Raw genomic sequence first — 10,447 nt, 5'->3', positions numbered from 1 at the left:
AGAGTGGGGAGCAGAACAGGCTTACTGATGAAGTACACTGCTGAGGGGAGCAGCGGGCGAGACAGGATGGGTCTGCTGTGCCATGTGGGTCAGCTCCGGGGCCAGGGAACAAACTGGCACCCAAGCAGCTGCAGCCAGCTTGCAGTGCTGTGCTTTAACCTGTTGCGACACCAGGGAGGGTCCTATTTTTTTTTTTTTTAAGATTTATCTATTTGGAAAAAAAAAAGATTTATCTATTTGGGCCCTCCCTGGTGGGCTCAATTATAAAGATTGATTTATTTATGCCTACAAGAACTGGGGTATAGTTCTGGGGTATAGTTGTGGTGAAAGGATTCACCAGAGACAGAGTGGGGAGCAGAATAGACAGATGGACTAAAATACACTGCTGAGGGGAGCAGCAGGCGAGACAGGAGAGGTCTGCTGCGCCATGTGGGTCAGCTCCTTGGCCGGGGATCAAACTCGTGCTGCAGTGGCTGCAGATAGCTTCATAGTGCTGTGCTTTCACCTACTGTACCACCAGTGAGGTCCCTGTTGTTTCCTTTTAGAGGAGTTTATGTATATTCCCCAGGGACCCTAGGAGAGCCAGTAAGCTACTGTTACTACTCCCCTTTGACAGAAAGGCAACCTGAAGAACAGGGTCCAGAACTCAGACCCACTCTTTCCACTTCAGGACACTGGTGCCACTACCCTGCCCCACCCCCCTTCCACCTTCCATCATGGAAGACGGAAAGCCAGTCCCTGTTCTGCTTTTAGTCAGAGGCCTACCTGTGAGTGTAGGAGGATGTTATCAGAGGCTCCAAGTTCCCCAGGGTTAGACACCCTCAAGGAGAAGCAGAGCGGTTACTGACCGGATGTCCGGACCTGGCCTCACTCAGCAGGCTGGGCAGAAGCCAGGTCACCTCCCCTCTCTCAGCCTCCTTACTTGTGAAAGAAAGACAAGGGATCCCTCAGGGAGGGCCTCCTGAAGGTCACCTTCCTCACCGTGACCTGGGCTGCCACTGATGAAATGGACGGCAGGAAGGTAGTCTTTGGCAGTCCTGGTGGTCAGCCGGGGCTCACACCTCTTGTCCATTCCAGGTAGCCGCTCGAATATGTCTGTGGCCTCCCATCTACTGTCGGATGAGAACCTAAGGAGGGCCTGCTGGCTCACACACCTCCTCATTGCTCCATGTCAGCAAGCTAAAATCTGAGCCCCAGATGACTCACTAGTAAACGAATAATAGTATTGTCCTGAAAAACTAGCTTAATAAAAGTACTGTTATTATTAAGTTCTCTCTATAGTCCGAGCTATTAAGAGCTTTCTGTATCTTGTTTCACTAAATCCTCTCAACAACTGGCTGAGTCAGATGCTTTCTAGCTGTATTTTCTGAATGTGAGGATTGAGGGGCTGAGAGTGAAGAGTAGATGAGGGTCCACCCAGCACTCAGGGGAGTCAGGAGAGGAAACCGCAAAGGCGAAGATGGTGTGGGTCACCTGGAGTAGCCAGGGCAGGGGCGTGCTGACGGCCAGCGCCTCCTCGTGGCCATTTCCTGTCTGTGCTTGGAGGGTTGTGGCTCTTCCTCAGGCCGCCTCTCTGTAGGTTGGATTTGAGGGGTACAGAGCATTGTGGGAGAAGAGCTTCTGAATCTCACATCAGATTCAAACACACAGTTCTTCTTCTGTCTCCAGAATATGCTGGGATATGACAGTCTGGAGGCCCCTGCCAGGGGTCAGCTCTGGAGCAGATGTAGTGGGCTCAGGCTGTTTTCTCTGTGGGGTCACTTACTAGAATTGTAAAACTGGGTTACATATTCATATGTGTATACTCACATATGTTCAAGTATTTGTTTACTATATATTTTTTTCTGACAAAAGTCTTTACCTGAAGGCCAGCAAGACAGAAGTTTGGACACTCGAAGTTGACAGAACTCACATCTCGCTCCTGGTGTGGATTTTCTCACTAGTGTTGCTTGACCTTGCTTTTTGCCCCAACAGTAGAGAACAAAGCTGGAGGGGATTATTCCAGGTGTTGGAACTTATTCACCTGGTGGGGTTGCAGAGTCTCTTCCCCCAGGATGTTGACTGAAACCACTGTCAGCTTTCTAACCACCCAGGCGCCACCTGCGTGCCCCGTGATTCTAGTTTAATTTCTTTGGTGAGGAAGCTTGGCAGCTGTTTTTAAAGCTCTCCAGCTGGTTTTGCGCAGTCTCTGTAAAAACTGTGGGTCAGAAGCTCGAGGATGGAGTTTCTGTGTCTTAAGTATGTATGAATGAAGTGGAGTTTGGGGTGACAGGGTGGGATGAGGAGCAGAGGACCCGGCTGTGAGCCAGGCAGGATGCTGCCCCCTAGTGGAATGTAGAGGCCGCGGCGGCAGCAATAGCCGCAGGGAGGCTTCTCTGAGCCTGAGCTGGGGGTGCTGGGGCAGCGTGGAAAGACAGTGTCAGAGTACTGAGTAGGTTGGAGTGTGACGTGCTTAAATCACACCAGCAATGAGTCCAAATTAATCACCTCCCAGACAGAGGGAAGGAAAGAAGCTGGTGAAGATGATGGAAACTAACATGGCCAGCTGAACCAGGCCTACTGGCAAGTGATAAGACTGCAGGGCAGGGAGCCAAGTGCCCAGAATGTCCATGGAGCACCTGTCACGTGAGACGTCTTCTTCAGTGGGTGGTTCTGGGGTGATTGCACAGGGTCTCCTGGGAGATATCTGAGGGCAGGAGCTCTGGGCATGATGTCTTGTGGGGGTCCCAGGAGCTGTGTGACGACAAGAGACCCCCTGGACATGGCCATGGCTGCTTGTGCTGGTCACCCACTAGTGAAAGGAAGAGCCCAGGGACGGCCTGGCTGGCTGTGGGTGCCCTGTAGCAGGAGGATGCCCCCTTGGCAAAAGCCCTTCCCTGAGTGTAGTCCACCTCAGAGGGACAGGCTCTCAGGATCCTCCCTGCCCTGCCAGACCAGATATGAAAGCTAAAGACACCTACCTGAGCTTTTAGGGACTCCCCCCTGAGGGAGAAGGCTCAGGGAGACCCAGCCTCCTTCCGGAGCTGGAAGGTGGGTCCCTCTCCTCTGTCTGGGACTCCAAGCCTGGTGGCTCTTGGTATTCCCCCAGGCCGCTTCTCAGGCACTCAGAGGCTCTAAGGCTGTGGGCCTGCTGGGGTGTGGACTCAGGCTTTCTGGAAGAGGTCCAGACCCAACTCCCATGTGAGGGGAGCAGTGTCTTCGAGAAAGAGGACAGTCAGGAGAGTGAGAGAGGGACTGAAGGAACATTGTGGGTTTGCCAGGACCGAGAAACCAGGGAGGGCAAGGAGCCTATCCTGAAAGTGAATCTCACAACAGAGGAGATGGGAGGGCTGGGTTTTTTGTGAAAGTGTCTTTGGGCATTAAAGCAAAGCCTCATCTCATCACACATTTGTTCACAGAATTCATCCAACATCTGGTCAATGTTTTAAGTTCTTACTATGAATCACAAGTTTCCCACACACTGTTTGACTTAGTTTTCATGAGAAACCACTGAGGAGGTGGCAGGATGGGGTGGAGGAGAAACCAGAAGCTCAGAAAGGTTTAGAAATGCACCGTGTAGGAGGCAGAGCAGAGATCTCTGACCTCAGGCCTCTAGTTCCTGAGAGGAGAGTGGACTGGCGGGAGTGGTGGATACCTCATGGTGTTTTCTTGCATCAGAGCCTCAAGGGCCTGGGACACATTAGAAATGTGGGGAAACTTGCAGGGGCATCTGTGTGGTCACCCCCTCTGGGTTGCCTGGAAGGGAAAGAGAACATCTGTATGAAAACTCTGGCAGCCTGAAAGTTGGTCATGTCTCTCCCTGTGTTGTGGTTATTATCTGCTAGTCCAGCCTTGTTCAAGGGCATGTGGAGGAGGCCAGAGGGCAGTAATGGCACAATTGTCTGCCCTCTGAGTACACACGTCTGAGTATTTCTGTGCCTCCACTGAAATAATAATAAGCAGTCCGTATTGAGCGCCTTCTGTGTGATATGCACTGATTTTAGACAGTTTCTCTTTTTTCTTGAAGGCATGAAGATTTTAGGCACTTTCGCTTATTTAATTAATCCCTCAAACAGCCATGCAAAATAGGGATTTTCATCTTCTGTTTGAACATACTAAGCTTGAGAGAAGGTGAGTAACTTGCCCGAGACCACACAGCAATTTTTGTCAGAGCTGGGGGCTCTATCAGGATTGGCTGACTTCAGCGTTTCTTGTCAACTTTTAAAGCTTTGCACACATGCTGGGCGCTTCCAGGAAGGGAAGGGAAAGGCAGCTAGGAAGAGTGGTTAGGATTAATTCTAACACCTTGTCCACTTTCCTCCACGGCACCATCACCATAGCTTCCCTGCCAACTGTCTTAAAAAGGAATGGCTCTGGCTGTCCAGGTTTCCTCCATAAATTGAAGCAGCATCTGGTCTTCGAAGAGAGCCAGGCATTCCAGAGCCCATCACCGAGAGTCGATGGCTCCTAGTTGGAGCGACCAGCTGGCACCAATTCCTCTGGGAGTGTCTGTGGGCAAAGTCTGCACAGTAGTTATTCATTTGCCCAAATTAGAGGACCCAGCAAAATGGTTCTGTTCACAGGCCCTAGAGAGGATCTGAATCTCAAGTCTGCAGCTCCTCTTTAGCATTCCAGTAAGGAAGCTGTTTCCAGGTGAGCACGGACACCCATGGGATCCTGGAGAAGCCAGGTGTGCTTTGCAGGCAGCCACACTTGCGGGAGAGGGGCCTCGCTCTCATCTCTGCCTTTGTATACCCCACGATCTTGCTCCAGAATCCCTAAATCCAATTCTTTTCTAAATTGGTCATCAAAACTCATTGTCTCAAAAACTAGACCTGATTTTACGCTCTTTATCTAGCCTCCTTAGGATAAGTGTGTATGCACTTTGTTGTGGAGGTGAAAACCGATGGTGAGGTACCGCCATGCTGTGCAGGGAAGTAAGTGGGGAAGATTCTTCCTAAAATCCCAAACACTCAAGTCTGGCTGCAGGCTTCCGGCGTTCTGCATGTTTCATAATGCACCAAGGGCCCCTCTTGCCCAGCAAACAGATGGCTTACTTTTAGATTCATGGAGAAGGCCTCCCCAGGGCCTCCCTAGTGGCGCAAGGGTTAAAGCCTCACTGCTATGAAGCTATCACCAGCCACTGCAGCCGAGTTTGATTCCCACCAGCCAAGTGACCCACATGGCACAGCAGACCTCCTCTGCCTCATGCTGCTGCCCTCAGCAGTGTGTGTTTAATCTGCCTGTTTTGCTCCCCACTCTGTCTAAATTTTAAGGAAAAAAAAGCTTTCCCAACCTGGATGACCAGATCTGGTGCTTGGAATTCCAAATATTTTTAATTGTAATTTCATTTATTTGCATATAATATAAGAATTGGAGTATAGGCCAGAGGTAGTGGGGGAGAGGGGAGTTGATTCACCAGGGACAGAGTGGAGAGCAGAACAGGCAGATTGATTGAAGTACACTGCTGAGGGGAGCAGCGGGCGAGACAGGAGAAGTCTTCTGCCCCATGTGGGTCAGCTCCCTGGCTGGGGATCGAACTCAGGCCACAGAGCTTATGCCAGGGTTCAGCCTTTGTCGTCTTCTTTCAAAGGTGATGAAACCCCAGATCACTTGGCTTCCTACATGTGGCTAGGCCCTTTTCCGTGTCCTCTATGGGCAAAGGCAGCTTGAGACAAGCCCGTTCTTGCCAGGCGGGAGGGGGAGGAGTTAGCCTTACACTTTGGCCCCCCAGCTCCCCAGGAAGGCCAAGCAGGCAGGGGAGATACCTGACCCGGTGGCGCCAAGGTGCGTCCCACCCAAGGTGCTTTCTATCCGCCAATGTCAGGGCGGCGAGGCTGGGACCACTGAGGTCGTGCCTCTCCCATTTTTTTTTTTTTTAAGATTTATTTATTGTGCATACAGAACAGGGTACAGGCCAGAGGCTCAGGGGAGGCGAGAGGCTTCATCAGAGACAGAGTGGGGAGCAGAACAGGCAGATGGACGAAGTACACTGCAGGGGGAGCAGCGGGCGGTCAGGAGAGGTCTGCCCCCCCCATGTGGTCACCTCCGGGGCAGGTGGGAATCGAAATCATGCAGAAGTGGCTTTAGCTTCTCAGTGCTGTGCTTGAACCCGCTGCCCCACCACGGAGGGCCTCCTCTCCCATTTTTAAAGGTCCCGGTATTTTGCAAAAGCAGAAGTGCCAAAGCGAGCATACCGACACTAAAGTCAGTTTAAAGGAGTGCGCTTGCGGCGCGGTCTTTCCGCAGCGGGGCTGAACGCGTCTGGCCCCGGCACTGCTGGGGTGCGGAGGCGGGGGCCGGAGAATGCGCGGCAGGGCGGCTGGAGCGCCCTCTGCCGGACGCAGCCAAGTCACGGCCGCCGCGAGCCTCGGTAACGCTCACTACGCCACCTGGTGGCGGCTTCGGGAACCGCGGGGGCGCGCGGACTCGGAGTCCCCGGCCGGTCCCAGCCGGAGCCTCCTGGCGGCCGAGGCAGCAAAGGGTTAAGCTGTCAGCGGCGCGATGTTAAACAGGTGTCAAAGGCGCCCCATATATCTGCAGATTGAAATCAAATTCTTTGCCGTATAAAAAGATAAATTACCCAGGCGCTGCCGCGCGTCCCACTCATCACGCCAGCGCCAGACGGCAAGCAATTTTTTTTTTTAATGTGCTAACGACCTAATCAAGCAATCAAGTCGGAGAAGATTGCAGAGTGACCGGGGCAGCCATCTGCCGGCGAGCCCCGCATTCATTTCCCGCGCCCCCGCGAGGGGCGGGGGCCGGGGAGGGAGCTGCCGGGAGGGAAGAGGGGGAAAAATCCTAAACAAATTAACACCCAATTTTCCCCGTCTAATTAGTTAAATGAGAAGTGTTTGGGGTCCCCCGGGGAGGGGGACGGCTCGCCGCGCAGCTCTCGCTGCCTCCCCAGCATTAATTAGTGCGGGTCAATGCCGCGGCTCCCGGGAGAGCGGCCGCTTTAATTTCCCGTGATATTTCAGTGCCTGAGGCCCATCGATTCAAACTGAAATTAACTTATTTTTCAATCAGCCCAGGGCTGCCCCTGGGGGTGACTCTTCTTTTGCCGCCTCCTGAATAGAGCTGGAGCAATTTTTCATCAAAAGCTGAAACCTCCGCCGCCCGGGGCGGGGGAGGGGCCCGGAGGGAGGCGGGTGGGCAGCCCGAAGCAAGGGAATGGAAATCGCAGAGGAAACTAATAGATTTTCACGAACCCCCCTCTTCCCTCCCCTCAACCCCCACTTTCCAGGGCACCGCGGGAGTCCAGCCGCCCCGAGGGTCAGGACCCCGGGAGGCTGTGAGTGCACAGAGGGCCGGCGGGGCCGGGGTCCATCCTGCGCCCACTGGTTTCCACGGGGCCTCTCTCCTCCTTGAGGGCCAGTGCTGTCCCTGCCTCTGGCTGCTGCCAACTGCCGGGAGACGCGGGAACCTGCTTGGGAGACCAAGAAGTCTGGCTTCCAGCAGCATGGCTGGGATCTATGCTGAAAGCCCCAGCAGGAGTGCTGTGGGTCCCCCCCAGGGCAGCACCAGTCAGCTTTGGGGCCATGGAAGCATCCTTGAGGGTGGCCCTACTCCCACTTGCCCCCCTCACCACTGAGACTTTCATCTTCCTGGCTTGGCTGAGGGGTGGCCGCTCAGCAACTCCAGGTAACATGCAGAGTTAGGGAGCTGGTGGGGGACCCTGTGATGGCCGCTCCATGATGGCACCTGGAAGGCCAAAAGGGGAGTTGACTCAAGCCTCTGGAAGTGTCCTCTGCCCAGTTTGGGGGGTAGAGTATTTCCCAGGCTTCCTGTGACCTGTTACCCCAAGATCATCCACACCCTGCCCCCTGGGCCCACCCTTACCCCACAGCAAGACCGGTCTAGCCCCTGAAAGGAATCCGACCCTCTAAATCAGGAAAAGTTTTCTGTGGTTATGCTGGGGTGTGAGAAAGTGAGCCAGCCCCTGAGAACCACGTGGGTGCTGCACACACACACACACGCACACACACGCACACACACACACACACACACCCTGCCCCTGGGGGGTCCCTACATTGCTCTAGAATTGCTTTGATTAAAAAACGGAAACAGACCTATTCCACCATTGCATTCCCACCAGGCCCCGTGTCCCCATTCTGAATACCCCTGAATCAGGGGGAAGCTCACCCCAGGGCTGGTGAGCTGCTGAGCTTCGACAAGGACTTGGCTGTATAAACTGGCTGGAGAGCGCAGCCGCCCAGGGATGGGGCTACGGGCAATTGTTAAACAGAAACCAGTCCACAAGTGGAGGTGTCTGTGCTAAGCCCATCAGGACTTAAGCCTGACCGCACACTTCAACCGGGAGCATAGTCTTAGTTGTCAGTATGGAATTTCCTGGTCAGCTCCAGAGGGTAAATTTTTCCCATTCCCCGGGCACAGGGCTTCCCCACCCCCACAGGTAGGTTACCTGTGCTTGAAACAAGGCCCTCGCCCTCATCTTGCCCTGGCTGCCTGGAGGAACCCTGTATCTTGTACTCTGCGTCCCTCTTGTCCTTACTAGATGGGAAGCCGCCCAGTGCCTGAGGGTTCAACAAAGCTGGTCAGATCTTTAAAGTGAATTCCGTCGGATTTTGTTCCGTGACCCATGGGGGTGGGGCTGGACCGGACTCCAGGCCGCAGGGGCTGAGGGCCTGCCGGCCTCGCAGAGAGCCCCTGACCTCTCGGCCTGCACTTGCAGGTCTGGTTCCAGAACCGCCGAGCCAAATGGAGGAAGCGGGAGAAATGCTGGGGCCGGAGCAGTGTCATGGCGGAGTATGGCCTGTACGGGGCCATGGTACGGCACTCCATTCCCCTGCCCGAGTCCATCCTCAAGTCCGCCAAGGATGGCATCATGGACTCCTGTGCGCCATGGCTACTGGGTAAGAGCCCACACGCTCCTTGGGGCCCTGCCCACCGCGGTGAGGATAGCGCTGCCTAGGGGAGAAAGGAAGCTCAGGAAGGATGAGGTTGGGGGGTGGACTGGCTCCAGCAGCCTAGCAGGAGAGAGCCCTCCAAGCTGTCTGGAGGCCCTGGAGGGCCTCCAAGCCATCTGGGGTCTGGAACCCTGAGTCTGTCCCTTGCACCCACACACTGGGTGTCTAGGACTCTCATCCTGGTGGGGGTCTCTGGTCTATGAGGAGGGCATGGCTTGCTCCAGGATCTGGATCCTCCTCTTCCTTTAGCTAGAGATGGGTTTGTGGTCATGAAAACAACCCCCCTCGGGAAATGAGGACACCCTGAGTCCCTTCAGCTACTATTCCCGCTTTGCTGAAAGGACTTCTTCCCCCAAAATCTCTCCACCTACCGTCTTCCTCACGGCCGTTCTCACCCCTATGCTGCCATCTAGGCCAGTGTCTTGTCATAGTACCAGCTTATCTTGGGGTTCTAATCAGGAATCCTAGTCGGGAGGGATGGGGGAGCAGGTGCTGTGTTTGGGAAGGGGCAGAACAGGCTGCTGGTGGCCAGGTGCGCGTGGGCTTGTCTAGGGAGGCCCCCACGGGGCTGGTGCGGCCCCACCCCTGCCTGCCCTGTGCCCCCCTGACCCCGGGACTCGCATGACTGCGGCGCGTGAAGTAAGGCTTTCTACTGTCCTTAATTCTGGCCTCTCTCTATCTTTGCTGTTTTCAGTTCAAGATGGCTTTCCCAGGCGCTTTTCTAAACCCGAATACCAACAATTCTTTTTAGGGATGCACAAAAAGTCGCTGGAGGCAGCAGCTGAGTCGGGGAGGAAACCCGAGGTGGAGCGCCAGGCCCTGCCCAAGCTCGACAAGATGGAGCAGGAGGAGCGGGACCCCGACCCTCCTGCAGCCATGTCCCAGGAAGAACTGAGGGAGAACAGCATTGCAGCCCTCCGAGCCAGAGCTCAGGAGCACAGCACCAAAGTGCTAGGGACTGTGTCCGGGCCCGACAGCCTGGCCCGGAGTGCTGAGGAGCCAGAGGAGGAGGCTGTGGAGGAAGACAGGCCGGCGGAGAAGCTGAGCCCCCCGCAGCTGGAGGACATGGCTTAGGTCAAGGCGCACAATCACTGGAGCCCCAGGACTCCGTTCTCCTCGGGGCCTGTGGTGCTGGAGGCCCAGGCCTGGCCTCCGCCACTCTCCCCCTGCCCCGCAGGCCCTCCAGGACCCCCGGGTGACTTCAGGCACAGCTCAGTTCTGGCTGAGGCTTTGGGCCTCGCCGGAGCCTCCCCTACCTAGTGTCCATCTCTCCAGTCGCCTCCTCGTCCCGCCGTCCCTGCCTCAGAAGCCTTCTTGCTGCCCCACACCACCTCCTCAAGCTGCTTTCATGCAATACCTGGGAAATCCTCTGTCCTGAGCCTCCCCTTGCTCTGTTCTCTTGCCCCTTCTCAGCGCTCCACCCCTGTGGATCCTGCTGCCCAGACCTCTGCTGCAAACACCACACCTGCGTGTCAGGGACAGGGCACCGCACTCCAGGGCCAGAGTCCTGAGCCCCCAGTCAGCAAAACCCCCTCAGC

At 55.2% G+C, this 10,447-nt stretch overlaps 1 protein-coding gene across 1 annotated transcript in view; it reads left to right on the top strand.

The window, feature by feature from the left end:
• Positions 1–9,983, top strand: part of VSX2 (visual system homeobox 2) — an 18,957-nt gene extending 8,974 nt beyond the window's left edge. The window contains 3 exon segments of the mRNA XM_004681699.1: positions 4,421–4,449; positions 8,643–8,855; positions 9,661–9,983. Of these exon segments, the coding sequence (XP_004681756.1) occupies positions 4,421–4,449; positions 8,643–8,855; positions 9,661–9,983 (565 nt within the window).
• The last annotated feature ends 464 nt before the right edge of the window (positions 9,984–10,447 follow it).

Source organism: Condylura cristata, unplaced genomic scaffold (genome assembly GCF_000260355.1).
Source record: "Condylura cristata isolate star-nosed mole 26May11 unplaced genomic scaffold, ConCri1.0 scaffold00013, whole genome shotgun sequence".
Lineage (NCBI taxonomy): Eukaryota > Metazoa > Chordata > Mammalia > Eulipotyphla > Talpidae > Condylura > Condylura cristata.
The sequence above is the reverse complement of the archived record's forward strand: the minus strand, read 5'-3'. Positions and strand labels throughout refer to the sequence as shown.